This window comes from Pyxicephalus adspersus, chromosome 1, assembly GCF_032062135.1.
Source record: "Pyxicephalus adspersus chromosome 1, UCB_Pads_2.0, whole genome shotgun sequence".
Taxonomy (NCBI): domain Eukaryota; kingdom Metazoa; phylum Chordata; class Amphibia; order Anura; family Pyxicephalidae; genus Pyxicephalus; species Pyxicephalus adspersus.
In genome coordinates, this window is record NC_092858.1 from 28,744,708 (window position 1) to 28,772,118 (window position 27,411).

Sequence of the window (27,411 nt, forward strand, 5' to 3'; positions counted from 1 at the left end):
CTGGCTGCCCCTTAGTCATACAATGCAAGAACTTTCGAGTAGTTCACTTCATAGTTCCCAGAGAGAGGGACTGTCATGACATTTACAACTCTCTGCTGCAGCTGTCAAGGCCAGGTAAGGTGTACTGCCTCCACACTCAATTTTTTGTGTACCTGCGCTGTTCGTTAAAGGTGACATAAATCTTAATTTTTAGTAATTCCCCCTCCTTTTACTTTTATCAACATATTGTTGAAATGATTGAATAAACCCTTTCAAATTTCATTACGTACCTTATTTCAGACTCAATGACATTGTTATAAGACTTTATGCAATGCAGGGCTGCCAGGTTGCTATACATAGCTTCCTAAAAACAAGGAGCTGTGGTAACACCCGCATGTGATTGAACCTTCATGATTGATCCAGGGAATAAAAGGGCTGGGTCAGGGACAATCAAGCTGGAGCGAAAGCTGCAAAATTATGCTTGATGTTTTCCTGGCAGGAAATTTCTGATTCTCTCTGATTTGCTGTGGCTTCTAATGCACCAAATAGTTGTTGGGTGTACACAGTTGCTGTAAATATTATGAGGGGGTCTATTGTTATATTATTGAGATATTACCCCTGATGAAACAAAAGAGAAAAGCATAGGTTGGAATTATTGTCATGCCAAATGCTTTTTTTCACATTACCAAACCCATGATATTGCTGCATGCAGCATTCCTACAATGTTAAACACTTGCAGGAACTGTTCAGGCACCAGCATTTCCATGACTGTGTCATGTCACTGACTGCTCAGTCTGAAAAGTAATTACTGACCTTATATAATTTGTGAATGAAAAGGTTACTTCTGGGGAGCAAAGTGAATAAATGCCTATTCAGGAGGAGTACTGGGATTTCTGTGAAAAGTAATTGCACCTATGAAAATATATATGTGACCAAAAGTCCTCTTTAAATTGATATACAATTCTGATCTAGTGTAACCCTTAGCATAGTATTTAAGTGATGATCTGATCCTATTTATTTCCTTTAGTGCGATATGTTGATATCTACGCGTTTTCTTATAACCCCAAACAAAATGAGAAGGAACGGATCCTCGGATGGCAGTGCATTGAGCTGAAAGATGAGTACCAGCGAATGGGGGTCCCTAATTCTTACTGGCAGCTGTCTGATGTCAATCGAGATTACAAGGTAATTCCACATTTTGGATTTCACATCATTTAAGGCTATCTGCACACTGGTATTGAAGTTGTAGTGCGTTTACTACTTCCCAATGCCGGGGAACCACTGGCTCGCGGGAGAGACTATATGGTAGCATACACAGTAGCATCGTCCTGTGGCAGCTTCATAGAGAATTAATAAGGGCAGCAATGAGTACTAGTACAGCTCTCTGCCACCACCTGTCAAATCTGCAGACACTGTTTTTTTAAGAACCAGGTCAGCAGTAAAAGCAATTGGCAAGGTGCTGTGCAAGACCACACAGTCTTAAAGCAGGTCTGAACCTAAACAAAGCTTTCTTGTTCAAATCTTGTTTCTTGCTTAGACAAAGTAGATAATTAGTAAATCTCAATGCAAATATTTTTCAGCACACCTAACAATTAGTTCTACACTGTTTAAACAATTTGGGCACAACATGCATGATTGCTGCTCTGTACTTCACAATTTATAGTTTTATTTTAACTAACATGTATTTCTTTTGGATATATGATCTCTAGCTCTCATTTACTGCGTCACTAATTTTGTTTTCAGGCCCCCTCTTCTTGTCCAATTACAGAATGCCATGTGTTGTGTGAGTAGCAAAGATCAAACGAGGTATAAAAACACTACTAATGCAACAATGGATGTGAACTGTAACTCTTTTATCTGGATTGGCCAGCCTGGAAATATGGGGGGAGATCAAATATCTATTGGAAATAAAACTTTGAATTGTGTATCTAAATTCCACTTTAATTGTAGAGCTTTACATTGAATACATATACAAATATGTACAAAGAGAGGTATCCAATTCATCATTTCAATATGCAGAGATAAGCCAGAAGCCCAAAACATCGCAATGGCAGCCGATGACCTCCAGTCTGTCTTTGCACCAAATCCTGCAAGAAAAAAATGGCAACTTCTCCAATCCTATCATTACTAGCTTCTTAAAGTAAGCTGCACATGGGCAGTGCCTTTCACTGAATAATACAACCATTGTCCTTCACACTTACCAGCTAGTCAGAAAAAACACAGATATAACCTCATCACTGTTATTTTTTTTTTTATTTGTCTTTGAGAGATTTTTGAACTAAATTTCTGTCCTTTGTCCATTATCACCAGTACAGAAAGTGAGGAGAAACTTCTTCTACAGAGACATGAAGGGTTCTATTTCTAAAGCAATGAATCTGACAATTCCTAAAGCATTCCCTGGTGGAGAATCTTCCAGGTTCATGTGTTTCAATGACAGTAATTGATTTTCCACCAGGAAATGTTTCAGGAAATGCCAAAGAAGCTCCAAAGACAAAAAAAACACTTTTAGTAGGTTCAAGTAGTCCAATCCCTCCAGTTAACTTTACATTGTTTCCCTATTATGGATTTCCACTCACAACTAACCCCAGCAGGAAGGGAATCCCAGAAATCACAGACAGTAAAAATATAAGAAGCTCTTATTAATACATTTGCTATCCATGTCTTCTCTATTTCAGGTGTGTGAGACATATCCACGAGAACTTTATGTGCCAATTACAGCAAGCAAGCCGATCATTGTGGGGAGCTCAAAGTTTAGAAGCAAAGGAAGATTCCCAGTGTTGTCCTATTATCACCAGGAGACACAGGTAATAATCAGTGACATATGCTGAATCTTAATGTTTTTTATCATTAATCTGACAGGAGGATAATAGTTTCTGTTCATCTGCATGGAGATAATAAGATGAATTGCCAATTTGCAATGCAGCAGACTCAAACCTGCCTCAGACAAACAGATTAAAGCTATACACTATATAGAAGTTTTATCCACTTTTTTCCCAGCAGGAATTGCATACATGGCAAAAAGGAGGGGATTTTGGTTGGTTTTTAGCATAATTTTGATCCTTACAGTTAGTCAAAATCAAAATTCTTTCTGCTTGGGCTTTTCATATCACCTGATTAAGTTTAATTTAGTTAGTGTTGAGCAACAAAGTTATTAAAATTACAAGCAGATTTTGCATTCCCAGAGACCGCTACTTGTAAGAGAATACAAAATTGGTTTCATGTGAACAAAACCCTTCTATAGTTTTCTCTTCTGTTCACCTTTACACATTTGTGAATAAATTTAGTATGAGAACTGTAGAAAGATGTGCAGGAAATGCAGAGTCAGAAGGCACTTTAGGCCTCAGGAAACATGAAACTTCCTTCCATTACTATTGTGTGGTCATCCGCACAGTTGAAAAGTATATCTGTGCAGGCTGCTTCAAATAGCACAATAATCACATTACACAGGGAGCATGGCTTGTACAAAAGGATGTCATTCAGGTCTATGGCAACATGATATTGCAGTGCGACTCTCAACATGAAGATGGTGACATACACATAACAAAACTTTGCACACCAACTTTTAGTTTTAGAAGCAACTGGTCTGGTCATCTCCCCATCAACATATTCATATCTAAATGGCAGGAAAAGTGCTAGTCGGGGATGACATTTGCAATCAAAAGCTGGTTAAAAGAGGTTCATAAGACTGCTGTATGTATGACCAGAGTAATTGTTGGTAATAAACATGTTTCTGTGTATGGTACACAGTCTGTTTATTATAGAACAGACTGTGCCATGTTCTATCCTTGTGACTTTAGGCAGACCACTGGGTACTTGTTGTTCTCTGTCATAGATTTGCCTCTTTAAGACCAACATAAATCTACATTATATTTTCGAATGAACTACCTACCTTTTTCTTTCTCCTTAGGCAGCCATTTGCAGGTGCAGTCAGCCTTTGTCTGGCTTTAGTGCAAGATGTTTGGAGGATGAACACATGCTGCAGTCTATCAGTAAAGCTAATCCTGGGTGTAGGTCCATGTATGTCATGGATACCAGGCCTAAGGTATGTCCTCAAAATGTTAGATATTTTATTAACTTAAAGGAAACATCCATGGCCAATTCATACCAAGCATACAATGACAAGTCTAAACAGAAGTAAACTTTCGGGAAAGCAAAAATTAAATCTAAGGATATAACAAATGAAACTATATTTTATTTGCATTTGCATAAATTGTTGTAAAAAATAAACTAGGCTCATCTACTGGCTTCAGAGTTTCCTTATTAGTACTCTAATGTGATAGCCAACCTTACTGACCAAGAGGCAGGGTTACCATTTGCTGAAACATTTGAGATTTCCAATTGCCTTTCACTTAAAACTGAATTTGCACTAGATATGTAAAACGGCAAATTATTCAGATATGAATTTATTATCAAATAATTACCATATTTTTCGGACCATAAGACGCTCCGGACTATAAGACGCACCAGGTTTTCCGCACAAGGGAAAACAAGAAAAAAAAAATTGATTTGATTTGCCCTGAGATCCAGCGTGCGGCACTTGTGCCCGCCCACGAAGGCGCCGCCGATCGGCATTCATCAAATCAATCGGCGCCGCCTTCGTGGGCGGGCACAAGTGCCGCACGCTGGGACACAGGGGAACACAATGGAGGAACACAGACACTGGCTGCTGTCAGCCTCTGTCTGTTTTCCTCCTGTGTTCCCCTGAGATCCAGCGTGCGGCACTTGTGCCCGCCCACGAAGGCGGCGCCGATCGGCATTCATCAAATCAATCGGCGCCGCCTTCGTGGGCGGGCACAAGTGCCGCACGCTGGGACACAGGGGAACACAGAGGAGGAACACAGACACTGGCTGCTGTCAGCCTCTGTCTGTTTTCCTCCTGTGTTCCCCTGAGATCCAGCGTGCGGCACTTGTGCCCGCCCACGAAGGCGCCGCCGATCGGCATTCATCAAATCAATCGGCGCCGCCTTCGTGGGCGGGCACAAATGCCGCACGCTGGATCACAGAACAGGCAGAGATCGGCGCAGCCGGGGACCGGCGGGGACACAGGTAAGTAAAAAAATATGCCCCTGTACCTCTGCATTCGGACCATAAGACGCACCCTGATTTTCCCCCCACTTTAGGAGGAAAAAAAGTGCGTCTTATGGTCCGAAAAATACGGTACATTTGTTTTTAGATGTAATTCATGTAAGTAACTAAAATATGTTTGCAACCCTCGTAATTCCCTATAAGGCAGCTCTGGGTGGAGGAAAAGAATTCACACCAGAAGCCAAACATATGTGTTGCATTCACATGTGTAGACAAGAACCATGCTGACTAGTAAAGAAGAAGCGTGGCAAATGATAGGGTATTGCTGTTTTTTTTAAATCCCAAACTGGGGGCAAAGAAGAGACCCAATATTATTGTATAGTTGTTATAAAGAAAAATCCAGTCACCAGGCTGGCTGTACTGTTTTTATGCTGTTCAGAGTTCAGGACTTGATGGACATACGTCCTTTTGGCGGTAAAACAGTTCCCATAAATGTACTTCAATTGTGTATTTATCTGTTTGCCTGAAATTCTGTCCTAGCACTGAAAGCTGTCAAGAAACAATTATATTACCCAAGGCTTTTCTCATACAATATTATTTCAGATGTGGTTATGCTGATTGCCTTTTACAGCCTTCCTGTGTTTTATAGCTTCCCTTAAATGTTTATTAAAATTTTGGTCAAATACATTTTTGTCAAAACAATTCAACTTGTATGACATTACCATTTGCAGCTGAATGCCATGGCAAACAGGGCGGCAGGCAAGGGGTACGAGAACGCAGACAATTACTCCAATATTAAATTTCAGTTTGTTGGAATTGAAAATATTCATGTAATGAGATCTAGTCTGCAGAAACTTTTGGAAGGTAGGTATATTTTTTTCTCTTCTCACATGCTGATTTTATTCACTTTAATTACTTGTGTTTACTGTTAAAAGTAATATCAAGGAATACCACCTACAGTGGTACCTTGGTATAAGTCCTTTATCCGTTCCAGATCCTTGGACTTATACCAAACAAATTTTTCCCATAAGAAATAAAAGGAAAATGATTAATCACTTCCCATGAAAAAAAAATTCTATTGTTATTGGCATAATATACATTGATGGGGCTGTATAAAATAATTTAAACACTTCTTAATACCAAAATACATCAATTCAAAAGCAATTAGATGAAATAAATGAAAATTTAACCTCACTTTACCTTGCTGAGAAGAGTTGAGTGCCTACTAGGATGGTGCTGAGAATGGAGGAGGAGGAGATGTTATGTAATTCACAGAGAGCTATAGCGCGGGTTGTTCACTGAATGGTGGCAACTGGCTTACTGACGCTCGTGGGCAGTTGTGGCTTTGTCTCAAAAGAGGTAAATAAGGGTAGTGCGCGGTGTTATGACTCATTTTGACCCATACAAGTTCTAGCACAAAGGTTGTATACCAAGCAAAGGTTGTATACCAAGCAATATTTTTCGTGTCCAAACAGGACGTATACCAAGTTGGACTTATTCCAAAGCGGACTTATACCAAGGTACCACTGTATTTCCAAAATGCCAAGATCCTGTACTTACTCTGTGGCAGGAACTAAAAGCTGTTTCCTTCTTTGATCCTTTTATACAGAAACTGACACCTCACTGCGTAATAATATGTTGAGACAAACATCTGTCCTAATTGCATTTATTAAAATAATGTACCTGTTCTGACTTACATACAAATTCTACTTAAGAACAAACCTACAGTCCCTATCTCATATGTAACCCTCGGACTACCTGTATTGTGATTGCAATGTGAATATGTATCCCTTGTCCTAAAAATTAAACAAAATGATATAACGCATCACATAATAGAATTCTACTATTAAGAAGTTAGTAGAGAAGTTTTGATTCATTCATGGTGAACTTTAGTGGTAAGAGTACAAGGAAAATAATAAATAAAATACCTAACCTGTACACACATTCTTTTCATGCCCATAAAGTTTTACAACCGTACAAACCAAATAGTTTTAAACCTTGCAGGTCGGCATTTTAGGCAATTGCTACTTCCTGCTGTTTTACTTTCACCCACTTCATGACAACGTTGTTAAAAAATGTTATATTAACAATGAAACAAAAGAGAATTTGTATGATAGAAAATAATAAAACAGAACTAAAGTCTATGGATGTGGGTGAGCTTTTATGGAAGTGTAAGAATATTTGTACCTTATGACACTATGCTTGCACAATGATCCTATTCGGTGCTGCAACACAGCTTCTCCTGAATTGCATATTCAACTGTCTTTTCCAAGCAAGGCCTTTGGTTTGGCTGGACTGGGATAAGGTAAAATTTGTGCATGTGTCTAAGATCACCATGCACAACTCGGTGTACACAGGGTAAGAGTGCTGACTGGCAGTTAGGAGCATTTATGATAAAGGAGACTTGCACATGTCTTAAAAATAACTTTTTATTAAACTTTTTTTTAAATACATTTAACTTATAATCTGCCTTACCTATTGTAGGGATTTATTACAGTTTATAATAAGCAAGATTTCATCCCTATTTAATGTACAGTGCTGCGTAGTATGTTGGCGTTATAAATTATGTTTAATAATAATTGCAAGTCATGTAGTATCCACTAGAGGTCAGTGTATACTTGGCTAAGACATGTTTGAAAGATAACTGCGGTGGAGTTTAGAAATAACAAATATACAATGTATGCAGGATTTTGTAATAATTTAATGTTACCAGAAGTGTATCTTTTTTCAGAACATTTTGGAATAGAGCAATGGGAAAAAATGTATCCACTATTTATTATGTGCAATATATTTTATTTTTCTGTGTATCCTTATTATTATTCATACTATTATATTTCTTTTTATTTTATTTTTATAATATTATGTATTATTGTACTTGAATTCCATTGCCAAAATATTGTGAGCAGAGAAAGCAGGCCGCTTATCTCTTGTCCTTGAACAAACTGTGAAGACTTTGAAATAATTAGCTTGTAATTTCTGTGGCCCCATATATTTGTTTCCTTGTGTGAGTAAGATTAATGGTTGAACATTAACCATTGGAGAATGATATGTACCACTTGCTTCATTAATAAGTTTCAAAGAACCTCATGTTGATATAAATAAAGGGCCAAAGCCTTAGTCCACCTCATGCCAACATATAGTCAAACTTAATAAAAAATGTGATGTTTTAGAGCAGATTCACAAATCCAAAGAATATAGTTCAAGGTAGTTTTACTCATTGTAAATTAAGAGTGTGTGTGTGGCTAATCTGAAAAATTTCCCTAGTTAGTGCCAAATCCCAGGTATGCGTACTTAGCCTATAAATTGATAATAGATAATAGATAATGCACAAGGATTCAATAGTCAAACAACATTAGACCACCCTTTCAATCAAATAGTTGGTTAACAATAAAGTTATAAGGTGGGGGGAGGAAAGAGTCTCAAATTTGTTGTCAAAGCACATGGTAGCTAGACATAGATTTCCTACATAAACTTGTAGTATAGGAGTAGTATCTCAAACGTAAGCAATGAGAGTCAGGAGGCATGTCTCAAACCCAACGCGTTTTGCCCAATGGGCTTCCTCAGAGGGTTATGAGAGACAAACAACAACTCGATGGTTTGGGTTATCAGGAATTTGAAGGAAGAATATGCGTACACGTTAAGTTAAATGTAGGAATCTGTGGTTAGGGTCATGGGATCTCATTTATAAGGGATCACTGTAATAACTGTGATAAAGTGAATCTTATGGTGGAACAGATGAAAACGTTTGTATGGGGTATATGAGCATTCAAAAGATTGGCTTGGTAGGGTTATATGAGTGATCCCTGGTGTTCAGCCACGTTGCAACTGAGCAGTGTTGCTCATTATTGTTAAACATGCTGACCAGTAGGACTTTTAATATAATATACAACTTATAGATCTGTTCTTCCTGTGCAAACCAAAATTTTTTTTCATGCATTTGTTTCAACTCATAGGGCTCTATTTATAAACCAGGGAATCTGACATTTTCTCAAACATTCCCTGGTGGGAATCAATTACTGCTAATAAAACACATGGACCTAAAATATTCCCTGGTGGGAATTACAGTAAAAATATACTTAAGTAAAATTTAAATTACTCAAACACAATAAATCTCTTCACATATGAAATATAACAGATGATCTTGTGTGGAATAGATACTAAATATGTGAATCCTCAGATTTGTGAGGATTTGAAAACTACCATACCCAAAAGCCATCAGTGATGCTTTTTAGATGCAATCTACCTTCCTAGATTATGAGTTCAGATTTATATGTGAGTTATAGTCTATATAGCAGTGGTCCCCAACCTTTTGGAGGTCACGGACCACTAAACTCACAGGCTCTGGACCACACATGTGCGAAGAGCCACGTGTCAGTCAGAGAAACTTCTTCTTCTTAATGCCGGACCTGTGATGGGAGAGTCTGTGGACACAATCCCGCTCACGGCCCTGAGCCTGCGATGCGTACCGGAGACATGGTCCACGGCTCTGGCCAGTGCATCCTACCATTGAGTTCCTTCTCCTGACCTCGCTGGGGGATGCACTAGCCAGAGCCCTGGACCGGGGGCTGGGGACCCCTGCTATATAGACTCTGCAGCTAAGGCAGGGTACACACATCCAATGGTTCTCGTCCGATATCGGCCCTGAGACGATTATCTGGCGTATGTAAAGTGCCCGTCGTCCATCCTCCGAACAACCGTCCTGGCGGATCCACGGACGATGAACGATGGATGATCATAATGGAAGTGAAGGAGGAGCGCGCACAGAAGAGTGCTGCTCTGTCACTCTCCCCCTCCCCTCTCTATATAGCAGAACAGAGTTGAATGTACAACACTCCTTCATGCATTGTGCAGTCCTTAGTCGTTGGAAAGGATCATGAAAGATCCTTTTCAATGACAAATATTGCACGTGTGTATTTAGCTTAAGTCTAAAGCTTCAAACACACACCTGATTATTGTGAGATAAACCGAGATAAAAGGTGGTGCTCATCTCTGACGAAAATCTGACATTTGTACGGTAACCCCCCCCAACGATAAATGACTGATGAGGAATGATTGCTGTGCTTGGGGGAGAGGATAATGGGGTGCTGCCTGCTTTCACCTAAAGAACAGAGTGTGTACAGTGCTTGTTTATTCATATGTCACTGGAAACAATCACAAAAGACCATTTCCATATTTTAAGTACAGGTGTCACTGTATATCTAACATTTTTAGGAACTTGTTTCTACCTCTTTCACTCTGGAGAGAGCCAGGATTTGCTGGGCTTTCTTCTGGTGATTGGGTTTCTTGTTCAGGTAGGATTATCTCTGTCAATTTGCATGATAGGCTTTCAGGCTGAAAAGTCTATGATCTCAGGATCAGTATGACCAGCAGTCAAGTTAAAGTGGATTGAAATGTGTTAGGGACAAACATAGATATATATATATATATATATATATATATATATATATATATATATATATATATATATATATATATATATATATATATATATATATAGAGACTAAAAAGGCTAAAGAAAAACCAGCATGTGGTTGGACAGATGCTGCGTTCTCTCTTCAATATCTTTGTTACTGTTACGTTTTTCTTTTTAACAGGAATAATACTATAACTAAATTTTACATTTTTTCAGTTTGTGGATCTAAAAACCTCTCTGTGAGTGATTTTTTGAATGGCCTAGAGAACAGTGGATGGCTTCGCCACATCAAAGCAGTGCTGGATGCCTCCGTCTGCTTAGCCAAGGTACACAGATTATTATCACCTCAATATGTTATCATGTAGGTGGCTGTATTCATTTGATTTTCAAACAAAAAGGTACGGGGCTCTGCCCCATACAGGGTACCAATATGCCCATTATGGCTTCACCTATATGCAAAATGGTATATTTCATCTCAAATAGCTGAAGCAAATAAAATGTGAATTTTGTGCAGTGTAATTGGGAATAATATATTCTTTACTCAATGTTAATAAAGCAGTGTGATTTTGTGTTTTAGGCTATATACGAGGAGAATACCAGTGTACTAGTCCATTGTTCTGATGGCTGGGACCGCACATCACAAGTCTGTTCGCTGGGATCATTATTGATAGATCCATTCTACAGAACCATCAAAGGCTTCATGGTTAGTCCAGCTATTTATTCTGTCAATGATGTCATTACTTCCCAAAAAAGTTACTTGGCAGACACCCTGGCAGTCAGTTACCTTGGCATTTGCTCCTCTGACCAGCCGGTGTATCACACTTTTCAGAAACATGAGCTTGAGAAATGACGACTATTTAATATTTATCCTTCAGAGGCCATTAAAAACCCTTGTGTTGTGGTAAGCAAGGCAAAAGTAGCGCAATGCATTTTTTTCTGCAATGTACTACAACACACATTTTAAATCTGCACTTGTATATGTAAAAACCAACCTGGTGATTCTGCTATTAAGGTTCTTGCCCTTCCTAGCAGGACAAACTTCTATCATTTTTTTTCTGCAATGTCTTATGGGCAACGGGCAGCTTTGACAACCCATCAGAATGCGGGTACAAACCTAATAATGTGCTTGTAGACAGAAGGTGGCTATAAGAGGAAGAATTTCATTAAAAAAAAAATAGAAAAGCCTAACAGTTGATCTAAGAGTCATCCAACTAGAGTGTAAATCTGCTTTAAACAACTGGGGTCATGATGACATACTGCTCTCATAACACTATAGGGTTTCTGAGTACATTAGCAGACTTAATGCTGTTTTCTTTTTTTTTTTTTTTTATACACTGACACTTGTTATATCTTATTATGGCTAAGCAGCTAACAAGAGTCAGAAACCTGCAATCTGTCTTCATAAAAAGCAAGACATGGTTGTTAAATACAAGCAGTATGTGTGATCTATAACAAGGGGAAATGTCATTAGGCCCTTTCTGCATACATAGGAGTATAAACAGTATATCATAAATGGGCAGTCTTTGCTTCTTTACAATGTCATCAAATGATAACCAGGTTAGTGACAAAATACTTTGAAGAATGATCCACTTTGTGACACTGTATTATCTATCAATGAGCCTGCAGTACTTGTTTTTAGGAGCCAGACCCCAACTCAGGAGGGTGCTTTCCTATGGAGTTTGTATAGTGATCATGATTACCAGATGCCCATTATACCCCAAAGCTCTAAATACAAGTCCTTACTATTCAGGGAGACCACAGGGGTCTGGCATGGTCCAGGTGTGCCTGTATTTGAGTAAAGTGTCAGCAGCTGTGTATACAACCACACATAAAAGATTGCAAAGTTACCCCCTCTTTCTGTTCCTAAACCTCAGGGACGTTTTCATCCTGTGACATCAGTAATTGTTCATCTATCACCTGCCCTGACCATAGTCTTCCCAGACATTCTTAATTCTCCTCTTACTAGTCCGGTGTTATTTTATCCCTCCATCACGGAGGCTTATGCTACTCAGTTACCATAGTGGGTTCTTGTCCTTATAATCAGATGACTTCTCTCAGCAATAGGAACACATGCTTCAGTTCTGCTTTCTCTCACAGAGACACACTCGAATTTTGTATTTTGTTGGGGTTCTTCTCCTTTACAATTACAAATGTAAACTATCAGATATAATGAGTATTCAGATGGGGTTCCTAATTAATAAAAATAAATTAGAATAAAAACTCTGGCAGTTGTTTGTGTACAGATGTAAGAAATGAGCTGGTTGTATTAGAGTTTATGTAACAACTTCATAGTAATGTTCTGCTGTTTTGATTTTTAGGTGTTAATTGAAAAAGATTGGATAACATTTGGCCATAAATTCACTGACAGGTAAGTAATGCCTACAGATGGGCAGTAAGTGCTTTCATTTTACAAACAAAATGAAGAAAAGGTTTTTGTTTTTTCATACACGTGAGATATCACATATGGGGGGGGGGGGGGGGGGGGTGTTGCCAAAAGCATCCAAAAAAAGACTGCCTGTTTTTTCTGAGAAGCATACTTTATGGTGGTGATAAAGGAGGAGGTAGTTCCTTCTATAGAAACCAGCCATATTATAAAATAGTGGGTATTATTTGATAAAATATAACTGCATGTACATTGGAGTTGCCATTGCCTTAGTGTGTTGAGCTGCTATTTAGAATTAATGGTAACGGCACTGCAACTTGATAAGCCCATGTAATATTCATTAACAGCTACCCCCACCACCCATCCAAATACCTCCTATCTATTTTTTTATATATTTTTTGTGATCTATAAATGATTTTTGTTAATTTATAAGGCACACAGACCAATTGTCATTGGAAAGGATCTTTCACAGGGCAGGGCAGAGCCATGAACGACATCTGATGAGCACCGTACACATTCCAGATTCCCGTCTGATAGCAGCCCTGAGGCGATTATCAGACGAGAATCATCTGGCGTGTGCACGTAGCCTAATACTCTTTTTGTATAACTTATACTTAATATTATTGGAGTTATACTTATTGTCTAACTTGGAGCTGTATGAAGAGATTTTACCTCCATGGCCTCTTTCTGATAGTTAGAAATGGCAGCTCCTCCAGATAGATATAATGAACGTATTGCATTTAACAAGGGATCTGTTAGTTTTAGGTAATAAAATACTTTTATCTATTTTTTTTTCAGATGTGGGCAATTAGACGGAGATCCAAAAGAGGTTTCCCCTGTGTTTACTCAGTTTTTAGAGTGTGTCTGGCATCTGACTGAGCAATTTCCAGGAGCCTTTGAGTTTAATGAAGCATTCCTTCTCCACATACACGAGCATGTACATTCCTGTCAGTTTGGAAACTTCATAGGAAATTGTGTGAAGGATCGGGAAGAGTTAAGGTTAGTGATAAATCCCGGGTAAACAAGTCTGCATTGTGGTTATGTCATTTGTCTGCCTGATGTGTGGTTGACAAAACTTAACAAATTGCAGTGACATTGCAATGTTCCAACACAATAATGGTGGCAGAACATTGTCTTTCACGGTAGTGTAGTATAGTTAAGAAGAAGATTCATTTTTGATAGAACGAAGAGGGATTATCAGTGAGGTTTTATTGCAGATAGAGGCTCCAGAAAAATGTCTTCACTTTCTGTCTGGTAAAAAGGCTGTCTTACCAGGACAGGAAGTGAATACAATTCTCCAACAGCAACAGAGAAAAAAGTAAAAGTGATTTTTTTTTTTTTTGCTAGAATCTCTGTCAGCTTTTTGTCTGATTGCCCATTGCAGATTTTCTTGATTTACTGTCAAGTAAGTTTGTCTCATGAACATAAAATTGGAGGTAATCTAACAGTCCTGGAGAGCAGTAAACCCTGACAGGGGTTCCAACCTTTCCTTTTAAAAAAAGTTTTGTGTTTACATAAACTTTTGAATGTAAAGTTAATAACTAGAGATGGGTAAATGAGCTGAGAACACTACAAAGTGTTATGTGTGTAAATTATGTTCTTTTTCATGTAGTAAAGTTTTATTTAAAGAAAATTGGATAACATTACAGAAGGAGAAAAAAAACAAACAAATAAAGATAAAAATGACCAAATACTAGTACAGGCCCTCCTATAGTATCCAACCCCCATCATAATATAAACATGCAATACACTAATAAGAAGAAATGAACCATGTGAACAATTATACATGACCATTAGGATAACTAGCAATTAGTTATTTTCTTTATTGTGGATTCACTATTTTTTATTGCTTGTTGTTATGATTGCAGGCCCCCAAACCATATGTGTGGGAACTATAGTATATAAGGGTTTTCATTGAGCTATGTGTAACTTATAAATCATGGCAGGCGGGAGAAAGGGAATCCATGGTATTTAGTGGAAACACACCTATTGGATTACGGTTAGGCCAAAATACTATTGGTAGTCAGTGAAAACCTTGATTTAAACAATGGGCACATTCCTATTAGTTTGTATAAACAACTATCATAGCAGTTCGTTCATGGCTTCATTTCTCAGAACAATGATGGTGACAACCATGCCCTCATTGATGTATGGTAAAATTGCCATTGGCAGCCCCTGGCTCGGTGGGATAATGCAGGATCACAACTAGAAGGCAGAGCCTTGTCACCCTAAAACTGAATGTACCCTGAACGAAGATATTTTCATGGCAAGAATCAGGGATTTTTTTTATGAAAGACCCAGATTTCCAAATATTAAAAAAAAATACAATGAAATTTTTTAAAATGATATGAGATTTTAGTGACAGTATATGGCAATTTATTTATCTATGGTAATTTCATAATTAACAAATTTTATCCCATTTAGTAACTAGCCCTAGCTTTTATTACAGCCGGCTATTAGTTCTAGTTATATAACATGTCTTGTTTGTGAGTTTCCGAAGTGGCCGGATCGCTTTGTTTAGACAGATTAAAGCTCCATCAGTCTAGGTTGTGGTAATTGGCAGTAATTAGGTTAATGTACTAAAACGATATGTTTCTGGATTAAAGAAAAGTCCCAGATTAAGGTCACCCTAGCTGATGGAAACCAGGCTGGTTTCCTGATTAATTAGGTGGTGATTAGGAGGAAATTAAAGTACCGCCTGTCCCTTTGAAGAATATTTCTCGGTAGCCTGTGTCTCCTCTATGCTCCTATTCATGTCTTTATTGTTTTGTTATTGCATTATATACAGATGTTTGTTTTAATAGATGTAAACTTAATCACTAAAATCTTATTTAGTATTTGACATGTAAATGTCATTTCAAAACTCATTTTTAGTTTTAGATCTGCTGCTTAACCCCCCCGGCGTTCTAATTCTGTTCGATTTGCATGGAAATTTCTTTTACATTGTAAGCCTATATAATAAATAATAATCTGTTAAAAACAAGGGTGCATAAAAAATACAGAAACCTGTAATATACCGGTACAGTAGCATGTATAATATAAATATATATATATAATATATAAGGAGTACTTTGTTTTGGGTTTAATACAGCTATTTTGTATTAAATCCAAATCAAAATTGATCAAACTAAATTAATTTAGGGGTTATATCTACTTAAACAAATATCCCCTTTTTAAAACTTTCCTAGAATTCTGGGCTAAACTGTTTGTATCAACCAATCATCTGACCTTACTTTTAGCAGGTCTTTGGGTACAGAGTGCTCACAGGTGCCATCCTTAAGGAATTAGGAAGCATTACCAGTTTCTGTTGTCTACAAGACCCACCCTGGGCCATGTAGGAAGCTTTCGATGTGTCTCAGGTGCATAAGGAATCATTACAGGGCCAAGCCTGGGGGTGGCAGCTTGGTAAATCTGTCCCTCAGGGTTTACAACAGTCTATGAAATCACGGATAGCCTATGAAAAAATAAACTACTTTCTGTGATGCCCGAGAGTTTGTTTTAGATGCCTGTTTAAGCCTTGCTAGCTCTTTATTTTATAGTGGCAGAAGTATTGGGTAATGGGGCTATTGTAGGTGTTTACCATGCACCCATGCAGCATTTGAGTATTTTAGTCAACATTTTAGGCAGAGCACCCAAACTTGCTGCCCAGTTGCCATTGTCTTCACTGACATCACCCCTCCCAATACACAACTGCACCCTTCCTTGTGAAATGACAGCTTTAAAAAAAAATAAACTACGCCTCTGGTTTATTGGAAGAGCATGAAGGTTGCAACTAGGCTCCTTGAACACCACCTGAACCCTAGGCTTCTGTCTAGTTTAGCCTGTTGATTATCCTGTTCTGGTGCCTATATGTATATTTAGGAGCATTGGATATATAGTAAAGTCCACAAAATCTACATTTGCTTTTTTACTCTCTCATTATAATTCTGTATTTACAAGTAGGTATAGTCTTTACTATCACTGTTCACAGAATAGGAAAACCCAAGGCAGTGCTATATTAGCAATAATGGCCATGACAGTAAGATAAGAGAATTGATGACAAATGCCACTGAAATATTTTAGCCCCTTCATCCTGCTTATTTAGATTAAAGGAGAAGACACACTCATTGTGGGCATATCTTCTTGGCGAAAGTAGCAAATATGAGAATCCTCTGTTTGATCAAAACTCCCTCAAGAGCCAGCCAATCTTGGAGCCAAACACTATCCATTCCAACTTCAAGTAAGCACATCTCTTTGTATGTTGTGTATGTATGTTGTATGTGTATGTATATGTGTTTGTGTATGTATGTTGGCTGATATTTATCTTCATGGTCTTTAATTCTGTAATTTGTTTACAGATTCTGGAGGAACATGTATCACCAGTTTGACTTGACACTGCATCCCAGACAGTCTGTGGCCAATTTACTTGTGAAAATGAATGCTGAAAATAAAGTTTTGGAGGAAGAACTGAAACAACTACAACTGGTAAGTAGTCCTCTCTCATATTTTACAGCATTTTTAATGTTTTTTAGGTTTAAATTCACCTATCAGTTACTATAAGATTTTATACAAGCTTCCAAAGCTTTCTGGCAGAGAGAGTTAATTTATCCCTTTTTTCTCTCCCACGATTTCCTGCTAGCTTATTGGTGTGATGGATGACAATACTAGCAACTGGGAAGGTGTGGAAGGCAAGAGACATGCATTAGCTCCTAACACCTTGAAGTTTATAAAAGCACTTAGGTTTAGGTCTCCAAGATGATTAGAAGAAGTGTAAAGGTCTATGCAGTCATCGTTAGATTATTCATGTAGTCCAGTCAGCATTTTTCAGCAACTGGCGTATGTAACTGCACCTTTTACTATGGTCTCCATACCCACAAAGCCCTCCTAGCTCCTATCCCAGTCCTACATTCACCCATCCTTGGTCTAGCTAGATATCGCTGATTCACACACCCACTTGTTGAAGTCCTCCCAGATGGGGCCCTTGCATTTTCACACTCAAACTGAGAATTAGTCCACAATACAACACATGCATTTGTTGGCCTGACCTGCAAGATTTTAGCAAGTGGCTTAGTTGGCAATAAATCTCTGAAGTTGGAATGTGTGTGTATAAGTAAAGGAGATATGTTTGAGGTCCAAGACTGTGATCACCAACTGGTGGTCCACAAGAAATATTACCTGGCCAGTGCGCCCCCCCCCCCCTTCTCCATAGGAGAGTGGGCAAGTTCTGACATCATGACACCACTCTGGGGGAAGTTTCTTTCTCTTTGAGTGACACACAGCTCCCCATGCATGGGCGGAATTTAAAATATGAATTTAGGGGTCAGTGAGGTCCGAAAGGTTGGCATCCAATAGTCTAAGATATAAGTAGGATCAATATTGTTGCAGTCACACTTTACAAAATTGGACACTTCTAATCCTACTGTTTATTGACAATGGGAGTTTCTTGAGTTACGTATTGGAACCCTTGCTTTCCCTATATAATCTGCAGGACTAAGCTATTGCTTGACAGCACAGTAAAGGATATGGCTGGGTATCACTGAAATCTTTAGCTGGGAATCTGTCACTGATCAGTGATTCACTGGGTTATGTCACTGAGGGGGCACTTTTTAGGGGTCTGCTTGTCAATGATCACCTGTAACATTCTTTTTGCAGAAAATGAACAATCTTACCAAAGGAGGTGAATATGCAGGAAACAGTTGCATCAGCTTTCCTACCACAGAGTATATCAGCTCTCCCACAACAGAGTCTACCAAACTGAAAGAGTCTCCATGTTACAAAAAGGAACAAGTTCTTCACCCCCTGCAGGACCCAGTTCAAACAATTGATGACAGCAGTACAAAAGACAACCGCTATACTGAATATTCACAGGAGCTGTCCAAAGAGGAGCCCTCCTTAGTCAGCCTGGAGTTTGGAGTTGCCAAAATGAAAGTCAGTTAGATGCTGACTGTGCTGAAAGTGCCTTGTGTGTTCGCTAAGTCCCCTCTAGCACATAAAAAGCTATCATTGGTCATAATACTACTCTGCCTATAGAGAAAGAAAAATGCAGATGGGCTTTTTTTTTTAGCTAGATGGACTGAAGGCTCCACCTTGTGAGTGGCCGTCATTTACCTGTTAGGTAATGCTGCCCAATCCAAGTAGTCCAGGGTTCTGAAATTGCATTTTTGGAAGGTATTAGGCTTCTGAATTTGTACTTATATAGAAGTGGGAGACGCCTGTACTGTGTAGCTCGAGTTTACATTGATCATCTTTATTCCATATATAACCAGACTTTCCTAATGGAGCATTTAAAGGCCTTCATAGTATGTGTGAAATGGTGTCCGCTGCACAAGTAACCAGTTACCCCTTTCAATGTTCATGCCTGTGTGCTATTTTGATGCTGATTGGTTGGTGTGGACTGTACAAAAAAAAGAGTTCCTCTTTTTGAGGTTTTCATACATAATGCTCTTTGTGTCTTTAGGGCTTCATGTAGCTTTCACCGGAGTGTGCTTAGTTTGTCTTTAATCTGTTTGTAAACTGTTCAGTTCATATTTTGGAGGATGTAATTGTACCGATACTGCAAAAGCCTTGAAAGCTTGTAAACGCTTATGAAGACCAGGCACACAAGACCAAAAGTAATTGTCTCTATTCATTGTAATTCCTCACAATGCCAAGGCATATATATCAAACCATAGTGCTCTGTACAATTTTCCTTGGCACCATGAAGGAATATATGATGTACCCCTTTTTTGGCTTTTGTGTCCTGTCCAAAAAAAGGAATGTTAGAAGACCTGTTACTTTTAAAGCCACCAAATTCTGCAAATATTACCCTGAGGCTGAAGGCTGTTTCTCAGTCTCTCTTTGCGCTTGGTGGGAAAGGTTGAAACCCCTGGCGAGTAGTATGAAAATGCTGATGACTGGCTTGGAAGTCACACATGCCTTTACCCAGGTACACAGACCAGTGCTATATACTTCTGTTTTAATATGTCTCAGGACCTCTTTAATGTCATCGAGAATGCCAGAAAAAAGGCAGGCTGTATAAAAATATTAGCAATGCATTATATCAAACTAAGGCTAAAACAGAAGTTGGCTAACAAATCTATGGAGTATATCTGACATTGTATTTACCTCGTAGTGGCATACATCATATAGCCATATTTAATAAAGCAACACATATGCTATGTACAAAGTACAGCAATCCTATAAAAAATTAATTTCCCTTTAGTGTTACCAAATCAGATCTGATCTTTGTGATTGCTGAGGGTTACTGTACTTTACATATTAATTGTACTTGGTAGCGCTTTATTGAATAGGTTTGATTAAATCGTATGTGGTTCGGCATTTTAAGAAAATATATATAAAGTAGTAGCAATCTACCAAGAAATAAAATGGTACTTTGACTGCCTAGCAGTTTTGCTACAATAGTCTGCTGCATTTATCCATCACATTCATTGTACTGCAGCTTTAGAATTATTAGTTCTTTCAAGCCCCTGATTTTTTTTTAAAGATATACGTAAACTGTAGTTGCATTTTTGTATAGGCTGATTTGAGTATTATTTGTTCTTGTCCTACAATAAGTACACCTTAGTTTTATTCTCCAGAAAATTTAGCAGATCCTCTAGAGTCCCTTTAGGTGCACTGGCTCCATGAGATACATTATATGGCCAATAGCTCATGGACATTCCCCAAAATTAAAATAAATTCAAGCCAGATCTATAAAGCAACAGTGATATAAATCTAGTGTGGAGGAACTTGTGATTTACACAGAGCTCCAGCTTCAACTCTATTGAAGTGTTTTGAGGTAAATTGTAATACTGAATGTGAGCCAGCAGCATCAGTAAATAAATCCCAATAAATACTTTTTGCCAAATGGCCACTTCAAATCTTTGTGGAGAGCCTTACCAGAAAAGTGGAGGCACTATAGATGCAAAGGGTGCCAAATATATAAATATGCCCATGGGACTGGGGTTGGATATCCAATTAAGCTCATGTAAGTCTGATGGACAGAAACCTTTGTATCCATCTTTCCTGTCCATTTGGCCACATAATGTAGCTCTTATTTAACTGAAAACATGGACCATGTGGAATGACATATAGAATGCATTATTTCATAGGGTGATGCAGAGGGTGCTTTTTCCATACTGACCATGATAACATCCCCATCTGTCCGTCCTTCAATGGAAATTGTTGCAATGTTTTTTTTTTATTTTTTTTTTATACGTCTGTGGATCTGGTGTGCATAGCTCCTCTGCACATCTATTAGTTTATTGTTTTGATTGCATATTAATACAGACTGAGCTTTTATAATACAGAAAATACAGCCTGCTATTTTCCTGTGTGTCTGATGTGTACTGGGTCAGAACTGATGTAGGTACACGACATTTACTCCTTTTGAAGGGAATCATTTGCACTACAAAACTTGAAGCTCCTAGAAAGGTTTGAGTGTTGCGGAATGACTGATGTTAATGCTTTTTTCATATGTTGACTTTTCTTTATTACATACATGACTAATAAGGTATAGGTGAGCTATTAGCATGTTTATTTCAGATGCTGCTATGTATAGATAATCGAGTTCTCCATTGTCAAAAATGTGCAGGGTTCTACCAGCTCTGATTCTAGGGATGCCATACTGAAAAATATTCCATAGAAAAGATTTCCATGTCAAGGACTAGTCCAGATACAGTAAAACTGTGCAGGTGATTTACAGTCCCAGGATTAATGTGCAGCTAGAGAAGTAAAGACTCTGAGCCTTCCTCTTATGCTTCATGACAGCAACATTCAGCCTATAGGTTTGTAGTAAACAAACAATACTTCATGATGCAATGATGTTACTAATCTGTTGTAGATTTGTGCTTGGCATATAGCAGCCAACAAATAGAATCTCTGATCTGCAGACTAGTTGTTATGAGTTACTGTACTGACATTGCTCTTTGCTCTCATTTGCACTGTAGGCTGTAAAGGGCATTTCCAGCAGAATGCATGTGATATAGGCAACTTGAACATTTGCTGTTTAGAAATCTGGTTCAAGAAATAATGTGTTTTTTTGTATCTGTCTACTGGCAATTAATGTTGATGTGTTCAGTGTGTGAGGAGCCCTCTGTAGACAAAGTATTTTTAAGGTGGATGCAGGGGGTCATTACTCAAAAATACTTAGTCTCCATTATAAAGAACAGATATCTTTATAATTGGTACTGTTCAGGGGCACTACTATAGGAGTAATCGACACAGGTTGTTCTATACTCCAAGCTTGTTAGCAGGGCTGGACTAGGGACCCACTAGAGCAGTGCTCCCCAACCTTTTGGACATCATGGACCACTAAATTTACGGAATCCGGACCGTGCATGCACAGGGAGCCGTGTGTCACTCAAAGGGGAAGAAACTTCCCCCAGAGTGACCTCATGATGCCAGAAACCGCCCACTCCAAAGACACAACCCGCCCACCGCCCTGAGCCTGCGATGCATATAGAAGAGATGGTCCATGGCCCTGGCCGGTGTGCCCCCCAAGCAGGTCCTTCTCCTGACTCCGCCTGGGGGGTGCACGGGCCAGAGCCCCGGACCGACCACAGGTTGGGGACCGCTGCACTAGAGGAAATGAGAAGAATGTCCCACTATAATGTATACCCTTCCTGGAACCATATAAGGCACCAGAGGCCTGTCAGAGGTGACCCCCTATATAACACCAAAAACATTTATTTTGGGACAAATTACTAGGACCCATTGGAAGCTGCTTCTAGTTGTCCAGGGGGAGGAGTCTTACCATGCTTTGATGCTAGATGAAATGTTGTTCAAAAAAATAACTCCCAACCCTTTATCACATAAATATCAGATAATTATTTATCAGATTGTTAATTGAAAACCCATTGATGAAAGAATGTATCGATCAGCTGTGGTTCTCAGGTGCCACAAGCAACCCAGCATGGCAGTTTCATTCGCCTAATTATTAATCATCTTTGCTTTACTGTGAATGATCAATAAAACCATCATAAATCCATGACGTCTTCACAATTCCATCTGTAGTCAGTACAGCAGTTTGCAGTGCTCTTCATATATCTTTACCATACCCATGAAATTGTATCTTCCAAGGAGGACACTCATATCAGATTTGTTTGCTCATAATGACTTTTCTCTAGTACATTACTGTAGACTAAAAAAGGAGAAACATTGGGGGAATGAAGGATGTGGTGTAGTTTTACTGGGGCTAGTGACGGTTGCACCAAGACGAGGAATATTACCTTATTATATAAACTAAGGTATTTGTCCTGTGCGCAATGGTTTTAAGATGACAAGAAAGGGAAGTTAGGTTAAAAATGGTTTAAGTGTGTGTTTAAAGCACATGTGTCTAAATTTCAATCTATTTCGATGTAAGCAGTAACTATATGATGTTCTCTGTGATAGACATTCTGATAATTCTGATGTGCTTTCAAATGGTAAAGGAAATGTTAATTTTTGTAGATCACATCTGTATTTTAGATATTGGGCATTACTGAACTAAATAAAGCTCATACTGAAGCAATTATGTTTACATGATTTGCTACTATAGTTTTTAGGATTTTTCTTATTTTGCACTTGTTTAAATTGTTTTGCTTTAATGTACAATGGAATGATTGCAGAGTACAACAAAACTGGAAACACAGCAACATGTTCTAAAGGAGAACAATATTACATGAGGGCCAGTATGACTTGTTACAGTGACTGCAATGCTGCTAATGTTAGAAATACAGCTACGTTTACCATATCCTGACCTCTATATAATGCAGTGCAGCTAGAATCCTGAAACTACCAGACAGGGTCATCGGGAGTACCAAACTGAAGCATTTGCTGGGGTCCTTGCTATCTATATAACCAGTCACATATATATTTTAAAAGTAAATTGAATCTGATAACTGTACACAAGTATAAATGCTTTTTATTCAGAACCTCTAAATATAGGAAACAGAAAAGAGCTAGAAGTAGACATGTTTCAAAAACAATTCCGCTTATCATAATCTGGGGGTTCCAAGATCTCAGACTGCACACTACATACATAGCGGCACTCCAGCTTTGTCTAAAGCGTTCAAAGGGCAATTCAGAAATCATTTTGTCTGTGTTTTGTTTATAGGTACAGTTTGCTGCAGGTGTTTACCTACATCAGATTTTTCTATAGCATTCAAAATTTACTTGTGTGCACTCACAATTAATCTATTACATAGTCTACTATTGAAGAATGTGAGCTAAGTAGACACAAATATAAATCAGGTAATTGTTGTAGCAGCAGGGACATGAAGGTGCTGATAATGTAATTGCATTCTGCTAACCCTGGAACACTCAACGGATTCCCGCTGACCCTGGGAGGTGTGTGGATGCTGTGAATTTATATTATATGAATTGAATAAAAGTTTATAATGGGTTTAGCGCCACTGGATAGGCTTAATAGCCCACTGATTTGTCTCGAAATGCTGTTGAAATTGGAACACACGTTATACATCATGTAGGGCCCATCATCATTTATTGCCTTTTGTGCCATATATGCACAGCACCACATCTGAAAATAACTCCCAATTTTTGCCTTCTGTATCCCAGTCCAGTTTTTTTTAACCTGAGATTACTATCTTATTTTCAGTACGATATATTTCAGTACGATATATTTACCCCCTGGTTCATTAGTTTATTAATCTATGGCAAATGGCTATACTCATTGCATACAAGTGGCACTAGTACAGTACTAAGATCACTCAGTTTTAATTTCAAAGCCAACATGGCTGTAGGCTGGTTGCTGGAAATAGGTAATGTTTGGTCATAGGTTTGGTAATATTCACTTATCTTATGTAATGCAGAAATACATGATTTATAATTCTTCTTCTTCTTTAAATTCGATTATGAAGTCATACTGCAGTACTTCATGTATTTGTTTGCCTAAAAGAATTAAGAGCAGCATACAATGAGCACAAATCGGCCATTATCCAGACCAGCTGCCTGCACAATGCATCTGTTTTTTCTTGCACTGTGCAGATAAGCAAAGGACAATGTTTCTTCAACACAATTACCGCTTGAAACACACAAATATTTACATCACCAAGGAGTCACCAAAAAGATGAAGTTTTAGTTTACTTTATATGATAATAACATGACATATCCAAATGTACCAGAATTATACCCATAACCATGTTATTCAATGTTATAATGAATTATCACATGAATTCATCAGATTTGGTTAGTGATAAATAACCAGTTATAGCTGTTGCATATTAGTACAATCCAAGGACATTTAAAGTTGTATTTAACCTTAAATCACTTTATTGCCACATCCACTTACAGGGATTTTCTTCCATATACTTCTACATGGAGAAGAATTATCTTTAACTTTGCTGCAGGGAACAACTAAACATGATGAGTTTGGCAGCTTTAGACATTTTATATAGGATCAAACAGATCAAAAACCCTCCCCTTTATTACATAACATTGTGCCAAATACATATCCAAAGTTAATATTGTCCATGCGTTTTAAAGAAAACTATCCTGCTATCTCTGTTGATTTGGTCACAAACACATAACCTATACCAACATTCCTTACTTGAATCAGAGCGATGGATACATATTACACATGTAGATGATTCTTTTATTACTTGATGACTTTGCCTCCATCTTTTATCACACCACCCTCCCCACTGAACTGGACCTTTTATGATCAGTTTTCATTTGTGGGAACATTGGTTGCTTAATGTAAAGTAGCAACCCATTGCTGTCACCCAGATGGCAGTAGCCTCGCTCATGCTTTTATGTAGGGTCCCTCATGTACTAAATCATGAAAAAATCTTTTGTTGCATTAAATGAGAATTTCACCTTGACCTATGACTGCATACTTTGTAGAAACAAATATAAGGGAATCTATTGGGGACATCACTTGGGGATTTGGTGTAAGTTTTATTTAGGAATATAGGACTTATTTCAAAGGTCTCAGTAAGTTTTGGATTTCAGGTACAGGTTAAGTTTCATATTGTATGTCAGTAGCAATACTTTATTTCTGTTTTTTTTCTTTGGTTCATTTATAGTGTCCAAGCACTTTCAGTAATAGCTTTGTGGCTATGGTAAAGTTATATTCAGATTAAGGATAAATGTTTAGGTTGAAGAATAACAATTTAGGGTACAATAAGGGGGTAAATATGGTTTGGGGTAAGAGATTTGATTTAAAGGATAGTAAGTTTTATATGATTTATATTTTTGCTTTATTCCTACCCTAAATATGTCTTCTGGCTCATCACACTACGTCCTCAGGTCTTCTCCCTGCTGTATCTATTGTTGGTCTTCAATACTTATGAGATTGGTACTGATCTCATAACACTCCTCAATACTGTACTGTGACCTGAGGCCAACTTGGTAATGAATCCCAAGCTTTTGTTTTTGTTGTGATTTCCAGATTGCAATATGGGTGTCAGTGCCAAATGCACAATGTTTTGTCTGTTCTAAATGAGATCCATATCACTTTCCTTTTCTGTAGTATAATATATCAAAAGCTTTTTATTTTTTTTATTACAGATTTTTTTTCTCCAACACACTTTTGCATTATTTATTTTGCCTAACAAAATCCCCATAATGATGTAAAAAGTCAGTAATTTGGGTCCGCATAGATCAATTCTGGAGTGAAGGTAACCATCTTACCAGCACATTCACAGACAGTGAGATCTTTTGTTGACCAAACACAGTGATATGATGTAAATCAACATAACACCACTACTATAACCCTTTTTTTTCTTTTGCATTTTTTAAAAATTCATTTTTTATTTTCAAGAGAGAAAGTTGTGATTTTTTATGGTTAAATAAAGCCTGCAGGTCAGAACTGAAAGGTGACCTCCTGCAGATCCTTCTCATGATGCATTGAGAGAAATGGTTCAGCAGTCTCATACAGATTTAAGGTTGTCTACCTCTGTTGTGTCTGCATAGTTTATCTTTCTGTTTTTGTATGTCTAAATATACAAATATATATTATTTGCTCCAATTGAATGTGTGAGGTTAGCAAGTTTAAAATGTTTGGCCGATTTACCTAATAAATTCAAATAAAAAATATACAATAATTTAAGAAGTGTTTGTCATCATTTTGCAAATTAAACATCCTGTGTGTAACGTGTGTTCATAGTACAGAGTGATATTACTACACCAGCAATGACACCCCCTCCCTCATCCAACATAACATGGTGGATTTACTTGAAAAAATTGGTTACGTGCTGTAGTGCTCATGATTAGAGTTTGGACTTATACATACAATCCACATAATGTGATCTGTACTATACCTAGACTGGAAACTAAAACATAAATAAAATAAAAAAACCCAATGTTGAGAGTGGCAGTCTTATAGTAATGGGGGCATAGCACTATCTCATTATCCCATAGGGACCTAGTGCACTGCATGCTTTACTGCCTTACCCTGCAGGGGCAAACTACAGAAAGTGCAGATTATTGCACAGGTTACATCAGAGCTCTTCTCTTTGATATACAATGGAAGCATTGTATTACAGCATGGAGCGCTCCTATATTTAGTAGTAGTAAAGTAGGCTATGCTTGCTACCAACAGACAGTGTTCAGCTAAAGTTTGTTGGGAATAAAAAGAATGGTTTTGGGCAACAAATATGAAGTGGGAGTTCCAAATGCACGTCATCCATCTTCCTGCACCTCTGCCATTCTA

At 38.0% G+C, this 27,411-nt stretch overlaps 1 protein-coding gene across 1 annotated transcript; it reads left to right on the forward strand.

Moving 5' to 3' along the window:
• Window positions 1–6: 6 nt before the first annotated feature.
• MTMR6 (myotubularin related protein 6) lies at window positions 7–26,811 on the forward strand. The gene is made up of 12 exons (XM_072404788.1): window positions 7–114; window positions 1,007–1,164; window positions 2,655–2,783; window positions 3,887–4,021; window positions 5,736–5,868; window positions 10,634–10,743; window positions 10,995–11,120; window positions 12,736–12,785; window positions 13,599–13,799; window positions 16,885–17,019; window positions 17,138–17,264; window positions 18,432–26,811. Exons 2-12 carry the CDS (start codon window positions 1,111–1,113, stop codon window positions 18,714–18,716), a joined length of 1,485 nt encoding a protein of 494 aa, XP_072260889.1. The 5' UTR covers window positions 7–114; window positions 1,007–1,110; the 3' UTR covers window positions 18,717–26,811.
• The last annotated feature ends 600 nt before the right edge of the window (window positions 26,812–27,411 follow it).

What these genes read in the sequence shown, in the direction of transcription:
- MTMR6 (XM_072404788.1), top strand. Translation starts at nt 1,111, where the DNA reads ATGGGGGTCCCTAATTCTTACTGGCAGCTGTCTGATGTCAATCGAGAT. An exon ending in ATGTCAATCGAGATTACAAG is followed by an intron (nt 1,165 to 2,654) that starts GTAATTCCACAT and finishes TCTCTATTTCAG; the next exon opens with GTGTGTGAGACATATCCACG. An exon ending in ACTATCCATTCCAACTTCAA is followed by an intron (nt 17,020 to 17,137) that starts GTAAGCACATCT and finishes ATTTGTTTACAG; the next exon opens with ATTCTGGAGGAACATGTATC.